Source organism: Colossoma macropomum, unplaced genomic scaffold, assembly GCF_904425465.1.
Source record: "Colossoma macropomum unplaced genomic scaffold, Colossoma_macropomum, whole genome shotgun sequence".
In the NCBI taxonomy this organism is placed as follows: Eukaryota; Metazoa; Chordata; class Actinopteri; order Characiformes; family Serrasalmidae; genus Colossoma; species Colossoma macropomum.
In genome coordinates, this window is record NW_023495267.1 from 1,721,285 (window position 1) to 1,745,675 (window position 24,391).

The following is a 24,391-nucleotide window of genomic DNA, read 5'->3' on the forward strand; positions in this document are numbered from 1 at the left end:
ATTCCTTCTCCGAGTACGGCATCTCAGCACGGCTAAATTTAGCCGGCTGCTCAGCCACGAAACACCGGAATGCGGTTTTATTTCTGACTCACACTTCTTACTGTCCCCTTTTCGCCGTTTCGTACACCAAACATTTTACATAAAAGCCTCGAAAGGTAGCATTTGAATTCGCGCATTGGTTTTAAAGTGAGTGTTTGAAGAAAAGCAAGAAAATAAAACAATATTTAAAATCTGTAGGTAAAACTGCTGTAAGACAAACGCGTTAGCTACAGACAAATGAAAATGAAAGGACACGTGAAACGATAAACGAATCGTTCTTTGAGTTGTTTCTATTGCGCAAATCGATTGAACCGATTCACTACTGAATCGAACTTTATGTAGCGCGGGCTGGATTTTTTTCTTTCTCTATTTTCTTGTGGTTCCAGTTATTAAAAACACAACAGAAAAAATGCCACACTATAACACATTATGAACGACCTCTTTGATTCTGCTTGTAATTTCTCAGGAATGTACACGGGCTTCCTCTTTCTGCCATGTACGTGCCTAGAGCAATACGAGTCCAACGCTGAATATCAAACTGCCTATAAGATATAAGAAATAATGAAATAACGGCTTCTACATACAAATGGCGCGATATATGTCCAATAAGGGGCCATTTAGGATTAAGACGTAGCGACAGCAGGCTCTCCCGTTGAACCAAACCTCGCTGTGTGTGAAGCAAATGAGAACATAGCAGCAAGCGTTCAGTCCCCTCATTGGCATCTGGCAGCATAGAGTTGACCTGAATCGCTGAAAGGACGTCCGATTCGCTTAAACGGACGGTTCGAAAGAATCGATTCGGTAAAGTGAATCGAACTTCCCATTTCTACTGGCGATTCTCTCTGCCCCGTTGTCAAAAATCATCGCAACTACGTCATGATGAGATACAGTGAACGCTGATTGGCTGCAGTTCAGAGGAAAAAACAGCGCTGCGTTGTAGCCCCGCCTAATCTCTTCGTTGTGACGTAGCCGGTGAGCGGAGGTTCATCGCTGTGCGCGGTAATTCATTCGGCCCTTCCTTCGGTCGGAGTGCGACTCGGTCAGCAGCTGTAAGTAAACGTCGGCGAAACATGGCAGGTTACCTGAAGGTCCTCAGCTCCCTCACTCGGTCTGCGGCTGCTTTGTCCAAAACCCCTGCAGTCCTCGCTCCAGCAACTTGCCAGAGTTTGCAGCAGAGGAACTGTGAGTTTTCAAGCAACACACCCTTCAAAAGGTCTGCTGAGTTGGTGTAAATTTGTAGGGCTGTGAGTTTCATTCTGATATTAATCAGTAATATTGTTGTCAGTCTTGAAACCTCGACAGTTTGCTTCGGTATGAATGAAGAGACTGAAGAAACGGCATCAGTGTTTTCTCCTTCCGTTTTTGTCGTTCGCTTTCTTTATTTAGCCCCTGTGCTCCAGTATAAGCTAGCTAGCTAAGTTAGCAACGAAAAACGTTAACCCTATATGTGATTTGATTTTCAAACATAACCGCCCGAGATATGAACGGAATAGTCTGAAGAATAACCCAGAAACCGGCGCTCGGAGGAGGCTAGCTCGGCTCGGCTCGGCTCAGATCACTGGCTGCTCTTTGTCTGTTTGCAAGCTGCTGGCACAAAAAGCCTTCGTTTCCTCCGATGGTTTGCGGATGTGAAATTAAAAACCCCGCGTTTATCCTTAAGAAACCCAAAGTAACGGTTTTGTCTTGAAGAGCTAGACCTCGTCGTTTTCCGTTGGAGACCGGCTGTAGTGTTGGTTACTGGAGGCACGTCAGGCGACTCTTCTGTTTTTTTGCCTCCTGAAACTTGAGCAAATGGAGTAGCGGTGTTGAATTGGCCACAGTTGCTAACCTAGCTAGTTACGGGACTTCTGTCTTCACACAAGAGTTACACTTGTCACACAATAGGCTATTTCACATTTCAGATAGCTTATCGGTTTATTTTAATTCATTGAAACCGTCTTTACAGGAGTTTACTTTTTGTTTCATCGAGGTTTATGAAGCCTAATCTCAAGGTCAGCCGGTGGGGATGTGAAGCTGTCCCCAGACTTATGGCTGCCCGAGATCAACCATTTGTAGTTTTGCGTCGAGAGAAATTCCCTTCACCATTGGTTATTTTGCAGTCACGTCTGCTTTTAACTTTTAACTACTACTCTTAATCTTTTTCTGTTGTTTCAGAAGTTGAGGTTAAATGAGTCACACATGGTGATTTGGTTGTTTAAATGGAAGCTAAATGGAAAGTTATTGATTCCCTCTTCTAGGAAGAATAGCCTGCTTATGCCAATATAAATACTTGTCTCAAATGCCTTGTTTTAGAGCCTTACAGACTTTGTCCTCAGTCCTCTTTGACTTTGGAGTTGTGTGGTCAACTAGGGCAGTTGAAGGGCAGCGCATATTCCCTTTGCGTCTATGAACTTCATTCACAGCTGTTTTTGAATTATGCTTTAGTTGTCGGGTGTCATTTTGTGTTTTGGAAATCAGTTTCCATAGAAGTTGTCTCCATAGAGGATTGCTTAGTTCGGTTAGTCTAGCATTTAAACCAGTTTTCGTTTTGTCCTCATCACAATTGTTAACCTCTGAACCGTTGAGCTGTCGATCAGTTGATGATCATCAGTTCTTTGGTTCATGCTATGCTGAATAGTTTAAGAAACTTTGTTGTTCTGACTCTGTCTTTGCTAATGACAAGCAACATGTCCAGGTCAAAGGCAAAGCCGCCAGGGTTTTTGGGCCTAGTTTGCAGGAAAGTAGGTTATGTGTGAAGTGAAATGATGATATTTTTTTGTATTGTATCATGTTTCTGTTTTGCCCTCACAAAGTTTCTGGCGGAGATACAAGCACTCTCTTATTCCAGTCACAAGACAGGGTTTGACCTTGCCAAGCAGTTTTACTGCTTGTAATGAGAGGTGGGAATACACAGTATCAAATACTACTTCTTGGTTTATGCTTTCTTGAAATTCAGTAGCGTCTGCTTTTGTACTCTGCCTTTTCCCCCCCTGCACACATTTGTGTTGGCTCAAATGAAAGGTTCTGTGTGCTTGAGTTAGGGTAGAACATTAAACCGTAGTACCTTCATGTGCCAAAAGTTGTACGTTCTCAGCTTCTGCCCTTCAAGTGTAGTGTGAGTGGATGCTTTGTTTGCAAATGTCCTTAACAACAGAAAATCAGGTGTAGGTAATGTTAGCGTGATGGCTTGAATTCTGATATGGGCTTCGCAGCTACAGCTTAAACATAACATTGATTTCCTCCAAGTTTTTAATTCATGGCAGAACTACATTATACTTAAGTTCACACTTTTTTTCTGTAGGTTTCAGTTTGTAGTAACGTTGTATAGCTGTGTTGTGCAGTGGGATGTAGGCCTGCATTGTTCAATATGTACCTCTACGATCACTCAAGTGATGGCTTGGTGTGCCATGCTTGGTATTTGGTAGATTAGCCTAGCATTTAAAATGGTGAGCTTTGAGACTGAGGCCACCACACACACCACATTTTAAGAGTGAATGATACTTTGTGTGAAATACCACAATGGGAGTAGTTTCATTCATTAGTTTTCGTCTGGCTCTGAATGAGCATTGGACTTGTATCAGGATAAACAAGCAAGTCCTTGTTTGTAGTTTTACTAACTCTTCATTGATGGGATTCCTGAAATCTGCATTAGGGGAAAGGGATTCAGTCTTCAGTGGTGAACCGAGCTCTCAGCTGCAAGTCCGCTCATGCCTATAAACCGAGCGCAGGCGGTGTACGTGCAGAACCCCAGGATTAGTTCTCTTTGCTGCTGAATGCAGTGAATTCACTGCTGCTGTGAAGAGGGGAACGGAGCATGCTTACATAATCATGGCTGTAATTCCACTCCCCCTCCTCTCCCTGCTGTGTCCACTGCTTCTGATTAGCAAGAGGCTTCTTTTCCTTTGATACCCTGCCCCTTTGTTTGTGTATTTTTCATTTTTTTCCCCCTCTTCCCAGCTGATTTTAACCGGCACGTGTTGTTTGAAAGACCCTACCCATAATGCAGTGCACACTGTTATGCTGAGAGATGGCGCTGTGTGAAAGATGAGCCTGCTTCAGTGTCCTCTGCGGCTTTAACCTGAACATGGCTGCCTGCATGGCCAATGAGATTAGTCTTTGCCTTTCTTAAACTAACATTTAGAGGTCAAATGATATGCAGGACTTGTAGAGATAAAATAGTATGTGTGAGGACTTTCAGTTTATAAGCACAGCTGTAGTATTTAAATAAAATCAGGTTTATCTAATGTGATGTGTAAAGAGGTGGTGTGACTTAGCGTGAATTGCCTTTGTCATTTTTTCCATTCTTCCCTTTCCAAATTTTATTTGTTGGAACTGTTTGTTCAATATCAGCAGGAGAAGTAAAAAATGAAGTAGAATGAAAATTCCATACATTAATATAACATCGAGGAAGTGTACTAATTACTAATACATTTAAAATGTAATATCTCCCACAAATCTCTAAATACCAAGATATATATGAAGCCCACTTATCTCGGTTCCACATCTTCACCCATGATTTCCTCTTTATGGAAATCATAGGGTCCTAATAGTTGTCTCTTACTCTTTTTTTTTGCTGGATCCTTTCTGAATTTTTATCAGTGATGCACTGAAAATAAAACTCCTGACTGAGGATTACCAGGACCATTTGCCGTTTTCTTTATGCTTTTGAATAAACACACTAAACATTAAAAGCTGCAAAAAAATAAAGAAAATGCACTTTTATTTTTGATCTGCTTTCAATAGCACAAACTGTTTACCTAAAATAATCTTACTACAATTATTACGGTATGTTGGCTACAGAATAGAAATCCAAAAGCAGTGTTGAAATCCAGTGTCCTCAACAACAGAGAACAGTCATCAATGGCAATAAATTCCATTGTACTTTGCATTGTATTTATACTTTGCACTTTGCCTGTAATATTGTAATTTTTTCTCATTTCAAAACCTGTGGCTACAGATAGCTTTGGCATGCTAGCAGGGACTTTTCTTTCTGCTTCTTTTTTGCTGTATTCTGCATATCGACTGTAATGTTGTGCTTTCAAAAGGAATGTAAAGTTTTTCCCCTCTTTTAGTCGAAAACCACAACGGCTCCTTCTCACCATTTCAGATTAGATTTTGGTGCATCCCTAATTTTTATAAGTCATGTTTACAAGAGCTATGAACTAGGTTTGCGGGCTGATTTGAAAGGTTCTCTCATAACTGTGCCTGTGACACCATGTACAAATAGGCTGTCCATTTTCTTTTATCCCATATGTTTTTCCAGCAAAATTAAATTATTTTAGGCAGTGAGTCTAAATGCTCAGTTTGGTTTTTAGCTTTAATATCTTACTGATGGAGCAACACTACATGGATGGTGTAAACACTCATGGTAGAAATTGTACATATTTCATACATTTGTCATCGTGTTACACAATTTAAATAAACTTGGATCGTAGTTTATAGCTCGGGTGTGATTTAACATCTTATCTATAGGTTGGTTGTAAATTTTCATGGGCCAGAGACAGTGTTACACAGCCTCCTTGTAAAAGTTGTCCTGTGCCGTCTTATCACTAGACTTTTACCTCAGAAGTCATTGGGTTGAGCACCTCTCTCTTCAGCACCACCACTTTGCATTGAGCAGGATTGTAACATGATCCACACCTTGGCAGGAGAGTTAGTCTTTTAATTCCAGTGTTTGTTCTCATCCATTCATCCAATGCTCAACTACAAAACCTTTCAGCATACAGTAGAGTAATGAGTTTGGTTGCTCAGCGTAGAACAGATATGTTATGGGCTTTTGAATATATTTAATCTTGGATATATTTATTTAATGTCATGTTTGTTTTAAGTAAAACAAATAAGTCAGTTGGCTCTACTATATGCACAAAATTAACTGAACTGAGTTTCCCAAAAAGCATTTTGGCACAAAGATGATTCTCAAATGGTAGAGCAAGCATCACGCTGAACTCTCACTCTACCAGTTAAGGTAATCTTATCACTAAGATGTTTTGGGAAAGTGAGTGCTGGTGAGCTCTGTTTGGATTGTCAGATGTTAACATCTAGGTGATGCAACTTCCCTTTAGAGTCGGGCATCCTGGGGCAACCTTACCTTTGTCTGTGACTTTGTCTCAGCAGTAATATAAAGTATGAATAGAACATGTTCTAAATCTGTGTTCAAGAATCACCAGTGTACACTAGGCTTTTATCAGTTGTGAACAGTGATGAATCCTACGCATTCTATCTTTCACTGTTCTGCTCATACACGGTCTGGGACATTTGCATAAAAAATGTCTAGTGTATGGTAAATGGCTTTCCTTTAAAAGGCTCCAGTAGCCTGATATGCTGCTTGTCTTGTGTAACACAGAGCATGTGAAAAGTTGACTTGAACTTTACATAAAAAAAAAATTTCTTACATTTTAAAAGTACAGCTTCCCATTTATACATGTGAGAATGAGACTTGGATATAATAATATTAAAAAATCTTATTTCATAATTTCACATCAAGAATTACTTTTTACCTCTATTTTAGTCAGACTTCTAGATATGTTTTACTATAAACCGAAATTAGCTGCCATCTGCTCCACCTTTCATAGTCACAAAATTTCATATTTTCACATTTGATGCATAGAAATCTGCATATATGCTGTTACCAAATTACGCATACGCGGTTGATAAACCTGCGTTGCTTGGATCCCAGTCAGTGATTAATAACTAGTATTCGAACTTTGCTCAGGTTTCTTCATTGACCATTTTTATAGGCTAAGACTTCTTTAGAAAAAGATAAGCATTCATCTTTTTTTGAACCAATGTATTTTTGTGTTTTGCTTAACTATTATAGTTACTTTCTTAAATTAAACCGTATCTGCTGAACTCCTACATTGTGTAATCAGTCTTCTTTTTATAGGCTTTGTTCACTGCTATAATGCTGAGGTGTTGGTGTCACTAGGTGTTCACATAAATAAACTCTAGGGCTGCTTATGAAGCTTTGACCTGAAAACTTGGGTTTGAATCTGGCTTTCCTAATTGTAGAAGAATCTTTGTCTGTTCACTGGTATCTATCCTGCTAGCCCCAAGGAGAAACTTGCGCTACTGTCCACAGATCATTGGCCTGTCTCATCAAGCAAGGTCTACATAGACAGGGTTCCTGACTGTTTCAGTTTTAGAAACCCTAACAAATGGAACAGCAGTTAACTTGTTTTTTAAAGACTGTTAACAACTTTCCCTGTTGATCCAGGTTTAGGTACCCAAGCCATGGATAATCCTTATGCCTGAGCAAGATGGAAGCAGTCTAGTGTTGACCACATGTCTATAGATATGATCTTAACATAGGGTTTTATCTTGTCAGTTTTCAGTACTTCTGTGAAGATATGATGCAGTACGTAGTGCTGTGTGTTCTTTGTAGGAGCTGCAATGATGAACAAATTAATATTTAATGTGCTTGGAGAAAATTACTTGTATCTAAAATGCTCTTGCAGGACTAGTTAACTGGATTGAACTGCTGTGGTGTGCAACACAGATATTATAGAGGATAAAATAATTCATTTTGTTTCCTCTCCTAATAGATGCCGACAAACGCATCAAGGTGGCTCAGCCAGTGGTGGAGATGGACGGAGATGAGATGACCAGGATCATCTGGGAGTTCATCAAAGAGAAGGTGTTTAAAATTGAGAGTGAGAGAATGAGAGTGGGGGAGGGGAAAGTGACTGCAAACTGCAGGGGAGGGGAGGCAGCGTCTGAGTGGTCTATTTTTGTATCTGCAGCAGAGTGAGAGCGAGCACCAGAGACCGAATGTGAGTGAGATGAAAAAAAAAGGTGCTGAGAAAAAGAGCAACATAAAGGCACATAGTAAAAACAGGGCAAAGACAGGGTAGCAAAATTGGAATGAAACAAAATTCTGAATGTATGAAACCCACAGAGGGAGTGTGTGGAGCACGACACTGCTGTTGAGGACACTGAGTGTCTGTGACGGCTGAAGGATTATGACTGTATGATAAACCAGGCTGGGGTTGGGGTTGTTGGTCACTGGCTGGCTGCCCTTGAGAATCAGCAGATGGTAAACTGGCTCTGTACATGACGTGTCACAGGCTAATATTGTTCTAGCTCAACCTTAGCAAGAGTAGCCACTGGCACCCTTTTTTATGCAACAGCAAAATTATGCCATGAACCAGATAAGTGTCCGCACGAAAACTTAATTAATACGTGTTGCATATTTAGATATGCACCAGTTTTGCTAAAGCATTATAGAGTTGTATGCAAATTTTGTTGATTTTTATATGTGAAAATAAGTACACAACTTCTGCAGAGTGCCCACTTGTGCATGTTTTAATGCATTTTATTATTTCCAGTATAAGTACAAAAGAAATTATACACTAATATTTGCAGAAAAATGTTATCTATGTTTGTACACTGTAGAGGATGTGTTAACTTATTTTAACTTCAAACTTTAAATCAACAGAACTTATAATTTGTCCAGGCGTATTCAAGTATTTGTGTACGAAGTGATTCCAGTTCTAGTTATTCAGCTGTGAATACAGCGTGGGGCAATTTAGCCATTATTACCCTGACTTGAAAAATATAATTGTGCCTGAGTCAGTGGTTGTTTAGGTAGGAAAAGTTTGAGCCAGGGAAAGAGGTAAAATCTCATTTTCTGAATTTTTTTTTTTTGGGTTATTTCTCAGGTTGACATTTCCATATGGTTTTTGGCACTTAAGCTGTTCAAAGCAGAAAACAAAGAAAATAAGCACCACACTACTACATATTCCTCATACATGCAAGTATGCTTGGTAAATAAAGTGATTCCGATTAAAGTTACAGGCTCATAAGGAAGATGTGACAGTGACATCCAGTAGCTTAACTGTCAGGCAGTTGTAATTCAACATGCAGCCAAAACGGTGCCAGGAGTTGAGTCGATATTGTTACACAACAGAAAGTCTGATATTAATGGCAGATAAGTGATGTACCTCAAGTGTAAACAACATTGTGGTTTTGACACATACAAAGCCACACCACAACAGATTTGGATAGTTAAGTGTTTGTTTTAGGCCACTGAGCTTTTGACCTTTTAAGCAGGATGTTATTTAGACTGCATAAAATGTACCAGAATGCTTTGAGCTACAACACTGTTTTTTACAGTTTTAGCAGGCAAGGCATGATCTGCATTTTGCTTCTGTCTCTCGATGCTTTCCTCCTGTTAACATGTATCTACTGTACCCAGCTAATCCTGTCCAATGTCGATGTGGAACTGAAGTACTTTGACCTGGGTCTACCCTACCGTGATCAGACTGATGACCAGGTCACCATCGACTCTGCCTTGGCCACCAAGAAGTACAGTGTTGCTGTGAAATGTGCCACCATCACTCCTGATGAGGCTAGGGTCGAAGGTATGGTCCAATCGTTGGTTTTAAAAGTATCTTGGGGTTGGATTCTCAGAGCTTCATGGAGGTGTAATTCATGTGTAATTCTTAAAATTATGTTGGGCCATCCCAAGGAATAGCAGAACACTGAGCTAAACCTTTACAACAAATTGGTGTGTCTGCTTTTTTGTTTGATAGACAGGTGATAAAATATCTATATTTTATATGCTGATGGGGAGGGAGTGAATAATTTCCATGATGCATTATTGCCCTTGGCGTAGTAATTTTATGTTGGTTGTTTCATATATGCACATGTGAACACTGATGTCTGTTACTGCATACATATATATATCTCTTTGCTGTCCAGAGAAAAACATGCTTCTTCATATTTTGCGATTTTCACTTTTCTGTATCAGTTGAGCTCAGCAGCTGTCCTTTACATTGCTTAGCTTAACTTACAGTGAAAGTAAAGAAAGTTTTTGCCCTCTCCTGTAAAGTTACTATTAAGGAGATACTTGTTTTTCTTTTTATTATTATTATTATTATTATTTTTTATTATTAGATTGTGCTGCAGTCTGTTATTTCAATGTTTGTCAGCTATGCTCTTCAGCACCATTATAGCCTATTATAATGCTATTAAAGAATTGCCATCTGTGGGTTTTGATGGCTTCCCAGGTGATTTCAGTGCAGTTTACAGTTAGTGGGAGTGTTGTCTACATGCCATTCTGTTGAGAGGTCATGAATATTTCCTGTTTTTATCCTGCTAGCACTACTCTGAGGTAGACCTAAATTTCACCTATAGTGTGACAGTACGGTGGCTGAATTGTTTTAAGAATCCCTGGAGCTGCCAGTTATGCCTGTGGCTTGAAAAGGATAAGATGGTCTTTGTCAATCTGGCCCCACAATTATAACAGCTGTTGTGTGGAATATTGTTTAGTGTTGCTCGCATTGCTCTTGCTTTTGTTGCCTCAACAATTTTGTTGCCCTCAGAATTCAAGCTGAAGAAAATGTGGAAAAGCCCAAATGGTACAATCAGGAACATCCTGGGTGGCACTGTCTTCCGTGAGCCAATCATCTGCAAGAACATTCCTAGACTTGTTCCTGGTTGGACACAGCCCATCACAATCGGCAGACATGCCTTTGGTGACCAGGTCTGCTATTCTAGGCTCTTTTCTTTAAACCAGAAATTATAATGGTTAAGATATAATGGACGTCTTTCTTGAAAATAATGTGTAATTATGTAATTTTGTCTGCCATTTTACAGTACAGGGCAACAGACTTTGTCGTGAACAAACCGGGCAAATTTAAGATCAGCTTCGTACCAGCTGATGGGAGCAAAGGCCAGGAGTGGGAAGTGTATGATTTCCCTGGTGGTGGGTGTGGAATGGGCATGTACAACACTGATGAGGTCAGCAAACCCCATTTTATTGCTCTTTTTTTTGTAGTTGTTAACAATACATTGCTATCTTTTCTGGGGGAAGAAAAGCAAAAGTAACTTTTCTCAACAAACATGTTCTGTATTATTAGGCTTTGTCTGTAGTTTAAAATGACTTTTCACTGCTTTTCATATCACAGTGTATTTGTGTGCACGGTTTTAGTAACTGTGAACACTGATGTGATCAACTTTTGTTTACAATTAGAAGAATGCCTTGTTTAGTTTTACAATCCACAGGTATCTGAGCAACTACATAAGCTGTTTTTCACACTCTGAAAGCACATTCTCCCCAGTGGATCAGATATCCAAATGCTTTAGTAGAACAGGCTTCCAAATTATTTCGTTTGAGCTTAGTGGCTGTAGCTTTTTATTGAAAGTGGAAAAGCATTGTTGTTCCAGACTGAAATCCTGTAGAAAGAAAAGGCCATGGTTTTCTAAAGAAGCTTTAAGGAACAAGACTGGGCTGTACAGAGGCGGTGCCCTCCTCCAAGGATAATGTATGTGACCTTTTTGGGCTATACAATTTGAGGTCATAATTATGATTGGCTCTAAAGTCCACATTATGATAGACAAGAGGAGGATTATCTTAGTGTTACTAAATTGGGCAGTGCTCTTCCACAGGTCAATGTCTCACCCTCTTCTCAGATGGTCAGTGCATGCTGAAGTAATGGAGACCAGAGTGGAAATTTTTAATTAGTAGGCATGTATCAAGTAGAAATACAAGGCCTTCTGCACTTAGTTGACCCAAATCTGCTGTACCAGTCTTTGTAAACAAATAGAAGTTTAAGTTCAGAAATCTCTTATGCAGCCCTTTCACTGATACATTGGGCAAGAAAGATATATGCAAAATGAGGACCCCTGATAATTCATTCATATTTCCAGTGACAAAAGTACTTATTTAAATTCACAGGCTGATAGTGAGCTGTTCACATTCACATTTCTTTATCTCATAAAATCTTAAGAAGAAATCATCCTGACCTGGTTTTGGGCCAGGTCTCGATACATCCCTTTCAAATTCTGCCAGAGGTTTGGTTCAAAAATGCTGATAGTGTTGCTGCTAGCTCACCACTGCGAGTGTCGTCTTGGCTCACACATGGAACAAGGCTGCCCCCTGCCAGAATTTAGGAGGGAAAGCAAGCTTTTTGTCCTGCATGTGGAGCAAGTCCAGTGGGAGCTCAGAATCACCTTTATATTTACATACACAAATTTGATCATGTCCAAGCTTTTGTGATTTAGATTTAGAAAGGGCAGTCATAAAACAAAGGAACTGCATGCTCTGGAGGTTTGTATGTGGGGGAAATGCTCTTGTTGTCTTAAACAGAAAAAACAGATAAAACAATTAATTTTCTTCTTCACAAAGTCTAGATGAAGCACATGAGGATAGTAAGAGTCTAAAATGCAAAATTAACATATAACTCGTGATTGGTGACTTTAGGCTAACAAATGGCCTAAAATCAAAGGGACAGTTAATTACGTTGATCAGAAGCACCTACAAGGTGTCAACCTCATTTTAGGCAACGGGCCACATTACATGCATTCCAAGAAAAACTACCGCATTTTAGTAAGCCAAGAATACATCAACAACTCTTAAATATGTCTTTTATTGTAATTTATCTGAAAAGTACATTCTGAATGAACAAACTGAACAACTATCACCTACAAAACAGATTAGATGGTCAGACTGATGTTAATCGATGCAACAGTAGATGCTGAGGATATCTTGTCGTTCACCCAAGGTCTTTTAGCAAAGAATGCAAAGGGTTGCACGCATATGCGTGCATAAAACATTCTGTTCAAAGATAAATGTTAAATCACACATGCGAGCACTGCGTAGTCCCGGTTAATGTGGCTAATTTATTAAGCTGTCTGCAGTATCAGCAGCTAAGCTAAGGAAAGTTAGCTTGGCTATCTAACAGATCTCAGCATTCTTGCGCAAGGTTATTTATCATTAGACATCATATTAAAATGGATGTTAGCAAATACAATAACCCAGATAATGTGTAATTTATCTTAGAGCTGCTTGTCAATAGTTTTCACGCTAAGCTGTGAATGTGGTCTTCCAGATAGTTTAATCCAAGACTTTGACCTTCAGCAGTGACACTTAGCCTAATAAATTAGACTAATTTATCACCATTGCCATTTGTTCTGTGGGGTTTTGTTAGAGTTTTCATTCACGTATTGGTCAAAGTAGTGTTCAGAGGTAGTTGTAAAGCAGTGATTTGTTGACAGTCAAGTCAATCATTATTTTACAACTGGTCTATTACAGTCCACAGGATGATTTTAAAATTAGATCGTGGATTCTAAGTTCATCTAGCAGGCTGGGTAAGAACCATAATTTAGTCTGTCCTGGTTCACAGGCCATAAGTTTGATGCCTCTCCTGTTACCTGTAGAGTGGTGTTTTGGGGAGCTTATGACCTGCACTTTTAACAGGCACAAGCTAGCCATTCCTTGGCCCAGTTCTGGAGGTTCTTCACTGGCCTCGTTAAAGTGTGTCCTTCCACGGTCTTGATCTTTAGGGTAGTGACCAGATCTAGGGCAGGATCTTTGTCGTGCCATATACCTTCTACTTAACGTCTTGTTTGGAGTGTGTTCCAAATGATATTTAAGGCCTTTTAAATCGATGTCTCTCCACTTTTTCCTTGAGGTCTTCACAGTGGGTTTTACTGGTTAAGATAGGATGTTAGGTTTGTGACGTGTTGCCCTGAAAAGCAGGGTTAAACAAGTAGCTTCTTTTCTCATCTGATATAATGAGCTTCAGCATTGCTCAGCACAGTTGGTGGCTAATCGGCTTTAGCTGTTTGGAAGCCATTCTGTTGCCCCTAAGCTAATTTACAGTTACAGTAATTCCTTACTAACTAATGCATTTTCTACTTTATCACGTTATTTTCAAACTTTGTCTTTATGGATATCGCTTAAATGTGTCATGGGGGTCTGTTGAAAACTTGGAACTAAACAACTCCTATGAAGCTATAGTGGACAGAGTAAAGCACTACTCATCTAGCAGACCTTAAGACTAAGGTCTCAAGATGACATTCTGACATTCCTTATTGAAGTCTCTGAAGATCATTGTTTGAAATTTAGCTTAAAGTCTGTTTGTTCCACGATTGGAGTTTATGGTGAGGTGATGGATTATTTATTTATTTTTTTTTTGTATTTTTAAATTTCAATATATGACCTGCCAGTCTCATGTTCTTTCTGTCAGTCCATCACTGGCTTTGCTCACAGCTGCTTCCAGTATGCCATTCAGAAGAAATGGCCTCTCTACATGAGCACTAAGAACACCATCTTGAAGGCTTACGACGGGCGCTTCAAGGACATCTTCCAGGACATCTTTGAGAAGTAAGCCATGCTATGTTGTTAAATATAGATGCAGGGAGCAGAGTCTCTAAAGAGGAAGGTATAGGTCAGTTGATTCAGATTGATTTGTTTGCCACTGCTTTGCTTAGAACATTCGCTTCCTAAAAAATTGTAGCGTTCTTTGAAATCAGTCCGTTAGGTGAAGTGGAAAGTTTTTGCTGGTCATAAAACAAAGTATTCCTCCATTTGTGCTTTATAGCTGGTTTGACAGCCGACACAAGTATTGACACTTTCTACATAGTTTTTTTTTGAGGATAAAACCATAATACACTTTTTATTTATTTATTTATTTATTTATTTATTTATATTATTTTTTTGGTGACTGACTCTGCTGTGACATGGTGAATCCTCATTCCATTAACAGGAACTACAAGCCTGAGTTTGACAAGCTGAAGATCTGGTACGAGCACCGACTCATTGATGACATGGTGGCTCAGGTGTTGAAATCCTCAGGTGCTTTTGTTTGGGCTTGCAAGAACTATGATGGAGATGTACAGTCAGATATCTTGGCTCAAGGTAAGCTAATATGTCCTAAATACATTCATTATCTATATTCATGCGTCCTGTCTGTTCCCACTGCACATTGTCATGGTAATGGCATAGACTGTGAAATCTGCTGGTAAATTTGAGTCAATAATGTGTTAAATTCAGCAGCAGTATTTGGAGACCACACTGTCCTTGGCACTTGGATCTGAATATTTATTCTGCTAGTTCAGAGCTTGAAATTGAACAGCCCAAGTTAGGATGTGCTGACGAGGGGTGTGCCTTGATGAGATCAGTGTATAAAGGAGTTAGAGAATTAAACAAGGTGTTGTCCCTAGGTTTTGGCTCCCTGGGTCTGATGACCTCTGTGCTAGTGTGTCCCGATGGAAAAACCATTGAGGCTGAGGCGGCACACGGAACAGTCACCAGGCACTACCGTGAGCATCAGAAGGTCAGTGCTACCTGGTTTCTGAGATACAATGTTCTAGCATAGCCTGTGTAAAAAGGAGCATGTAAATTACAAATGATGAATGTACAGTCTGTGCATCAGAGCATGATGTGATGAGCAAGTGTTTAACAGTTTAATGGTTCTAATGTTTCATGGATGGGATTATAGACTGCTTCTGCCATCTAGTGGTAGCTAAAAGAATTACAGGTCTTAATTATTCAAGGATAAAGTCTTTTGAGTTACATATACATAGTAGAAGATCATTTTTACGTCATTTTCATTATTTATTAAATTGCACTGTTTTGGCAACTCTTCTCCCCAGGGAAGGCCAACCAGCACTAATCCCATTGCCAGCATCTTTGCTTGGACCAGGGGGCTGGAGCACCGAGGCAAGCTTGATGGAAACCAAGACCTGATTAAGTAAGTTATTTTACTTAGCCTAACAACCAGAACATTCTACACCATAGAGTGATTTTTAATGGCACAGATAAAAGAGCATTAGTATAGTCATATAGTAAAGCGATCAAAAGGGCTTGTGTCATTAAAAACGGAAATGTCCTCACTTATAGAATATAAAACGCTAAAATAATAGTTTGATGTAGTATCGAAATATTGTTACATTGAACATGTAATGCAGGGGTGGTGAGATGAGGTCCTGGAGACCTAGTTTAGTTAAGCCTATTTTTTATTTATTTATTTTTTTATTTTACCCTCTCCTCTCCTCTCAACACACCAGCTAAACCTGGCAATTATCCGCTGAGTTGAATGTGGTATGCTCGAGGAGGAAAATGACCAAACTCTGCTGCACTAATGAACAAATGACTCAAGCTGGCAGTGAAAGAGGCTCTGCTTACTCAGAGAAGTGTTACTGACTCTGTGACCTCTGGGCACAAAGTTGCTGGTCTCTTCTTAGTGGTGGCATATTCCTGCAAGACCTATGCTGTGTGACAAGCCGTTTTTAAAGACACGATCGCAATGTCTCCCCTCTTCTTCAGTGGAGACGCGGAGGCAAAAAGTCATTGTTTCCTACCAAAATCTATATATGCCAGCTTTAATCTGTTTGACTGAATAGAATTGCGAGGAGTTGTGTTTTTGTTTGGGGGGTTTTTTGTTTTGTTTTTTTTGGTTAAATAGCCTGTATTGTTAACCAAAATATTGTCGTACCATGTACATCACTGCCTGGCTTTTAGCTTGTGTGCAGTGTTAGAAGCGCTGCTCAGTTTCTCTATGGTCAGTACTCGGCGTGCAGCACGTTATTTTGAATGAGTGTTTCATGTTGCGTGGACTAAGCATTTTTGTACAGTGTGAGTATATAAATCATAGGCTTTGTCCATACATGATGGTCTATTCATATGTCATCAAAGAACAAGATTTCTAAAATCAGTGTATGTCTGAGTTTAGAGGACATTCAACTACAGCTCAACCAGCCAAACAAAATGCTTCAGACGTAAAACTTCGCAAGTGAGCTCCTCAGATGCTTTGGATCTGATTCCTACTGTTGCTATGCTACAGAGACTGTTGTTGAAAGATAGATTGGGGTTCAAACCTATGAAACGTAGTTTAGCGCATTTCTGATGATGAACAAAACCCGCGCTTCTCCACTGGAACGCTGCTCGATCAAAGGTAACTAATGTAGCATAGCTAGTTCATACACGTCATTTTAAATCAGCTAAATTTTAGTAATCTAACTGTTCAGGTACATTGCACTCACTTACACTAACAGCTACTTAATTCTAAGTAGGTTACTCATTATTTTAACGGACTTGGTATCTGCAAGTACTAAAAAATGAGTACTCGTACTTGGTCTGAAAATGGTATTGATGCATCCCTAATTATAATGTGAACACAAGGTTCCAATAAACCTGAACATGAGTCATGTGAATGCAGGATGAACATGGAAAATAAGGTGTACACAGTTTCCGATTTTCATCACAGACGTCTAGTGAGAGCAACAATGTCTGTATGTACCAACTCCATTTGTAGCCTCTTGCTCTAATCCTGCTATGTTACGTCTTGTTTTGAGGGAAAATGTAGTTTTCCACTTTCCTTTAGCTTTAGTTAGTTTGTCTTCTGCGAGCACTGTCCAGTGCAGTCTGCTGAATTACTGATGTTACTGGCACTAGCGGTGTGTTTGGCTTGTAAATGGTACTTTAGACGATTACGGTATCTTCCACTATTCAGACTATATCGTGTCATGATATAAAAAAGTGAATGTAAAATAGTAAATAATAACAGTAACAAACCACTGCAAAAATAATAATTACTGGTAGTATAGTTGTTACTATTAAGCAGCAATGGCAGCAACGAAAAAGTATTCTTCAGTGTGTAAATACAAACACACTCTAGTAGCATCTTCAGTATGGAAGCAGTTTTTAATGCTTCTCTCCTGAAACCTCACCTCATGTTTGTCTTTTGTTTTTACCTCTTCACTCATCCTCAATTCCATTTTGCCCCTTGTATTTGGTGTCTAATATATTTCACTGTTTGCTATATCCAACAAAGATGGCTCACTGTTCCAGGTTTGTTATCGCATTAAGTTTACTCTGCGTCCGTTGGATGGGTTTAACAAGGTGATTCATTTTTCTACCTCATGCTGGACAGTTTCCTGCTCCACCAGGCTTTAAACAATTGCCCAATCACAAGTCAGAATGCTGCCCAGGTTAAACAAATGTATAGTGCTCTTTTAAGAATTATATTTTTATGGAGCAGTGACAGACATGACTATTTATTTGCTTGGTAAAAGTACATCTGTAGAACTTTTTTCCTGCTCTGCTCAGCAGCACAAATGCTGTATGTTTTGAATGACCAGTGCGTGCAAGCTGTAGCAGTCTGAAACTGATGTCAATGTCTGAAACAGTAACATATTTATAAAAATAGTAGTATATTTAGAAAGTAGTCCAAACAAAGACATTCTGTGCAACGGTATAAGTTTTACCTGCACTGTACTTTAGAACAAGCTGAATTTGTTGGGGAAAACCATGAATCTGGCAACCCTGAGTGACAGGGAAAATTTTATGTCCAACAAATAGCCACAGCTCTGGTCCAACAAAGCGAAATGAGAGTTTAAATGAAAAGCCTCGCAAAGTAAAAATGTGCAAACTCCACACAGCGTGAATGTGTTTGTGATGCTTAAAGCACGTGGTACTTGCCCAACAATACCAGTAGTTTTGAACTGCCATAAAAGGTGTTTCCGTAAAACAAGAACGCTCACGTCAGGAACGCCCTCTTATCTTTCATTGGCTGATATGTCTGCAAAATGGCTTCTCTCATTGGTGGATACGAGTCAGTGGTGAAAATGTCAGTATTTGTAAAAATGTTAAGTTGAGTCTAAATTAATATTATTTCTACATATTTACTTAATGAGTATTTGGCATTTAAACACAAATATGCACGAGTGTAACTAGGGAGTTTTTCCTTGCCACTGTCGCCACTGGCTTGCTCATGGGAGCTTGGACCCGGATTTCTTTTCTTTTTTAATGCTCATTTCCTTGTAAAGCTGCTTTGTGACAACACCTGTTGTAAAAAGCGCTATATAAATAAACTTTACTTACTTACTTACTTACTTACTTACTACTATAGCTTCTGCTGATTTTGTATGGAGTATTGTTTTGCGGTTTTGTGATCCCAACTTGAACTTGCAGTCTGAATGCCCATCATTGCTAATGGTAGCTATTTGCAGAGTATTTAGCAGTACTGCACAATCTGCTCCACACCAGTAATTATTTAAATTAATGTAAATTAACGTCCCTGATGGAACAAAGACACACACACCATTATTATATTACAAAATATAACTTTGACAACGTTGAGTATTGTTGACTATTAAGCAACCATGTGCTTATTTTCGCCAAGTTTTAAGGACATACTAGAATGTTAATGTAACAGTAAATATGCTGACATCATAACCTGTAATAAGAGCACTTTTTACTCTCAACCTTATTAATTTATTCAGGAACGTTACTGTGGCTATTACTCCAAAGCCCACCTGGGGGACATCTTCATCACAGAAACGCCCTCATATGGTGCTGCAATGAAGACCCTTCTCAACAACACTCGCTTTCTGATTAACATAAGAGTAGCTACAAGCAGCACCCGGCAGTGCAGTTTTGTCTAAAACGCCATTCTGAGTTGAGTTATTTAAGCTCTTCATTCTCATGTTAAGTTTGTCTCGGGGGCGGTGCTGTTTGTGGTTTACTGTTGGGCTTATCGTGGTTTCCACGGTACTGCACAATTCATGTCACGAGAGAACTTCATACTGGTATTCACTTTTATACCGGTATACAGCCCACCCCTACTTCAGACATCAGTGTACTTAATGCCTCTGGTCATAATAGTGAAACGAGAGGACACTAGTTACAGTCATGGCAACAGGACCCAGGCAGCTGGTTTTCAGGGTGAAACTACAGATGGTTAACAGTAGTAAAATTAGGCTATGTTCAGACTGCTGGCAAATCGGATTTGTTTCTCAAATCAGATCTTTTGAGGCGACTGTCCACAATGTCATTTGCGTGCAGACATCGCCAGCCTATCACACGGGTTGCTGTTGTAATGACGTAGGTGTCAGTATTTTAGTAGCTACGCTGGTGACGCGGATTTAAAACATGGATGCAGGAGAGATGGAGGGGCACCATCTTACCCTCCAAATGCTTTAAAATTCTCTGGCATGAACCTGAATCTATGGCGCTCTTCTTGAATTCCAGTACATCGGTCACTCAGGATTTGACATCATCGTTGTTTGTCGCGTTGCAAGTGACGCAAAAGACACTTTTAAATCCAATTTGAGCGCCCAAAGTGAGACGCATCTGTGAAAATCTGACTGGAATCGCATTTCAAACCACCTCCAAATATGAGTTGAATCGGATTTCACATAGTTTTTAGCTATCCAAACTATCAAAAATCAACCTGCATTAATTGGATAAACGCAAATTGTTGACAACACCAGTATTAACAAAATTATTAGTCCTCTACATGTTAAAGGGACTGAAGTTCTTGTTTGAAAAGGTAGTTTGTTACAGGAATGGCTTTGTGGAAAAAATTTTCTACCTAACCCACATGTCGATCAGGCTAGATGTTTGGTGTCCACATTTTGCATCTTCAGTGCTGGAGCCACGAGGCTCATGTTGCTAACAAAACACTAGAAGGCAATAGACAACTTAATCTTTTCCATAAAAACATGCCCAAAACTTCTCTCAATCCGAATCCAGGTGTTTAATAAGGTTTCACAGACTTGTTAATGTGGTTTAGGACACGGTATGACTTACTGTGAACTATAAAATGAACAGAACTTTACCATGTCTATTTATAGTCTTTCTATTTATAAACAATAAAAAACGTGGACACCAAATATATCTTGGCTAATTGACTTCATCCACTAAGTTTTTCACCAAAAAATCCTTTAAAGTGTTCAGTGTCATTTTAGAAATGTCACACTATTATTTAATCAGATGTTTAAACAACTCGTTTCATTCTGATATAGATCAGAAATGTTGGTCTAGTAAACCAGGAGCGGAGCTGGGAAGCACTCGAATATTTTAAGACGTTAAGAAGTTCACTTTTTTTTCTAATTCTTACATTTATTCGTTTGTTCCCTTAAAAATAAAGTAGTAGTAGTAGTAGTAGTAGTAGTAGTAGTAGTAGTAATAATAATAATTTTCTGCCTCCTTGAATTTTAAGCTATAGCCATCAAACTGGCAAGAAGTGTCTAACTGTTGACCCAAAACATATAACTGCAGTTCATACTGATGGCACTCATCTGTTTGCCCCTGCTATCCTTTTTTCATCCATCTCCTCTCTTTAAAACCCGTTCATTTTGTTATCCTCAGATTTAAGGTACAGCCATTAAACTTGGTAGAGGGCTTTAACTGCTGACCCAAAGCACATAACTACAAGTTACAAGCTGATGGCACTCTCTACTTACGGTTTCACTTTTTAGCTAAAAACCTGCACTTTTCCAGGGTTCCAGCAGGCTTTCTTTAAGCCTCTTCAAATGTCTTTGTAGTTATAAAATGAGGTTTCTCTGGGCAGTGTGGTTGAAATACATGTTATGACCACTGTGTTTTTTGAAGAGCTTCTTTCTAAGGTCACAGCATTTCCTTATTAAATGCCTGCCAATTATTAGGGATATTTTGTTCTTGTTCCATTTAGCCACAGAATTCACAAAAAAGTTGACCGTGTGCTCATAAACCCCGTCCCTTGTTCTCAGCCTAAATGCTACAAATACTACCCCTCCAAAAAAGTTTTCTTTAAAACAAATTGAGAGCAATCTGGGTGTTTTGCGTTTTTATAATTGATTCTACATCAGCTTGAGCTTTCAGTACCACCTCCTACACTTGAACATTGGAGTTCATGAGCATCTTAATGGAAATTTTAGTGTGATTGTGCAAATAATGAGTATGAACAAGTAGGGGCAATGAATGCTGTTCTAATGGTGCTGCCATCCCCCAGGTTCTCTCAGACTCTGGAGCGGGTGTGTGTGGACACTGTGGAGAGTGGAGTCATGACCAAGGATTTGGCTGGTTGCATTCATGGGCTCTCCAAGTAGGTTAACCATTTCCATGTAGTCAACAATAATTGGTCACTGTTTTTTCTTTTCAGGTTTCTCAATTAGCTTGTTTGCACCAATGTTTTCTTGGGCTGCTTGATGCTGATGTTTTCAGACCATCCTCAGTGCCTGAGCTTGTACAATGGCCCTTAATTTTGGCGTGAACACACGTTTTCCCCCTTTTTTTTAGAAAAGAGAGAGAGACAAAGAGAGACAGAGACGTAGTATTTTTCTATTAGATTCACAAACTTAATTGTGATCATTTAAAATTCATGGTGTCTTTATGAACCAAAGGTCACAATGCCCAGTGGCAAGCATCAGATAGAGGGCAATCTTATACCTTTTGGGATGTTATAATGCTGTTTTTGATCCAGAACTAATGATCCAACATCAGTACCTGACCTCACTCATGCTCTTGTTGCTGATCAGATCTTCAAAGCAATGTTCCAACATAACAAATGTTGGACAAACAGAAGCTTACAAACTTTTGGACATAGTGTATTGCTGCAATTTTGGTCTGGAATGTGTTTTAAATGATATTAAAGTATTACATTTATCTTGAATGCCTGCAGACACCACGTAACTGGTGCACCTAAAGTGCCTTTCACTTTGGTGACATTCTGAAATCTATTCTGATTTGAAGCAATCAAAATAATGATTACACTTCATCTTTAAGGGGAACCGTGCCAGTTTTTAAACATTTCTGCGCAAGTTAATCGTTTCATTGAGATGTAATCAGTCATTGAGTGGTTTGATGTGAAATGGTGCACCGTAGAGAAATTATTACCACTGCTGTAAAGAGTCAGTGTGAACCAGGGGGTCACAATGTCTACAGTGGAAAAAAAATAGCCATAACCAATAATCAGTGAACCTACTTGGGTCTTCTAAGGTTTTTATATATAGTGTTATTAATGGTGAAAATTAGTCAATCTGCGGGGAGTTTTCTACTGTTTTTGCCCCAGATGCATCTCTCGGCCTTGCATACTTTAAAGATACATTTTAGGCCAAATGCTCAGTGCACATCTATCAGCAATGCATTCTTAAGCATTTCATGTTGGAACTTTCCGAGAGGAAGCTTTTAGAGTCGTTAAAGACTTCTGACGTCCAGTTCCTTTCACCACCACTTTGAACAATTCTGACTTGGTCGGTTTCTCTAGAAAGGAGCATTTCACATTTAAACCACTCTGACTTTGTTTACATCTCATTGCAGAATGTTTTTTTTGGGGGGAAAAAAAAACCCACAAGTTTTTGCCAGTCAATGGCACAGCTGCAGCTTCACCAACAAATGTTTAACCCATTTCTAGATTTATTACTGTTTCATTTTTAAATGTATATTAATAAAAATAGAAATGGTTTCAAGTATCATTAATATTAGTAAGAAAATATGCAGCTTTTAGTGAGATTTGGGATCGTTGAACCAGTTTTTCTTGTTTGTGTTTAATCCATTCTTACATTAATAACGATTTTGTTGGTAGGTTTTCAGTACAATGTGTTGCCATTGAACTGTGAGTGGCTTAGATTTTTTCAAATTAATTTTGTATCCTGTTATTTTACTGATTTGTGACCTGACTTACTTTTGCCACAGTGTCAAGCTCAACGAGCACTACGTCAACACCACAGATTTCTTGGACGCAATCAAGACCAACCTTGACAAGGCCCTGGGTAAATGAAGGAACACAGGAGGCCGGTGAAAAGCATCTTGTCTTTTTGTACCTCATTTTTAACTTAAAGGTCATGATAACCACAAGCATTAAGCCTGAAGGGATAAATTAAAAAATAAATAAATTAAAAAAAAATAAAAACAAAAACTAGAAGTTATGTCTGTAGCAGTGCTGTTGGCTAGACTGCCATTGGTCCACTCCATCACCCATCTCTCCTCACAACTCCAAGGTTTTATTTTTGTAAGATGAAGTACTGTATGTCAAATACTGTATTATACCATGGACAAAGTGATCAAAGGCCATTTCAGGAACCCTCTAATAAATCTGTTTGAACCTCTCCTCTTGTACTATTTATAAACATGACACAACACTTTTTTAAAGGCAAATAAATGTATTAATATACAGTATGGTCCAGAGCACAACATTCAACATAGAACTCTATCAACAGCATATACATATTTATGTGCAACAAAAGAATGAAAGCTTATACAAAACTAAAACATGACTTGCCCTCAGCAGCTTGGCATGATGGCTCAAGCCTCAAGGACACAATCTGAAACAGCAAAACTCCCAGTCTCCCATTCTCTTTTAAATGTGCCATATTAACATAACGAAGCATTGCCTGGCTGGTTGGGCAGCGGGTGTCCATGTAAAGCTAAGCAGAAACAGAATACATTGGAAATTTTCTCAGTCACTCTGTGCTGGGTCTCTGGCCCTGTCACATGTCTGCAGACTGTCGTTCATCACTTCAGAGCTCTGTGCAGCAATGATGGATGGCACACTCTCTTACAGACACAAGGGCAGTTAATATTTCTGTCCAAAGTTTTTCAGGGCATCATCTTCACATTCAGCCCTGGAGACCAACAATAGTCATAGAAATGAAGGCATGTACATTTATTTCTGGTGATTTTTTGACACAGCGTTCCTTATGGTGCAGTGCCGCGTGACCAAACGCAACATGAAATTCAATTCCAGGTATAGTAAAAAGAAAAGTAGGCCATCACCACTGCATTCTCCCCCTAGCTATCACTTCAGACATGTAAAGGTACAGGGCTTTCCCAATATGGAACATCAAAAAGTCTGTTACTCTTGAGCATGCCAAGAAAATAACATTT

General features: G+C 39.2%; 1 protein-coding gene across 1 annotated transcript; it reads left to right on the forward strand.

Annotated features, from left to right (window-relative positions):
- Positions 1–1,013: 1,013 nt before the first annotated feature.
- On the forward strand, positions 1,014–23,614 carry idh2 (isocitrate dehydrogenase (NADP(+)) 2). The gene is made up of 11 exons (XM_036561612.1): positions 1,014–1,221; positions 7,560–7,651; positions 9,212–9,377; positions 10,341–10,501; positions 10,615–10,758; positions 13,989–14,125; positions 14,508–14,659; positions 14,965–15,077; positions 15,397–15,494; positions 21,519–21,611; positions 23,201–23,614. Exons 1-11 carry the CDS (start codon positions 1,110–1,112, stop codon positions 23,283–23,285), a joined length of 1,353 nt encoding a protein of 450 aa, XP_036417505.1. The 5' UTR covers positions 1,014–1,109; the 3' UTR covers positions 23,286–23,614.
- The last annotated feature ends 777 nt before the right edge of the window (positions 23,615–24,391 follow it).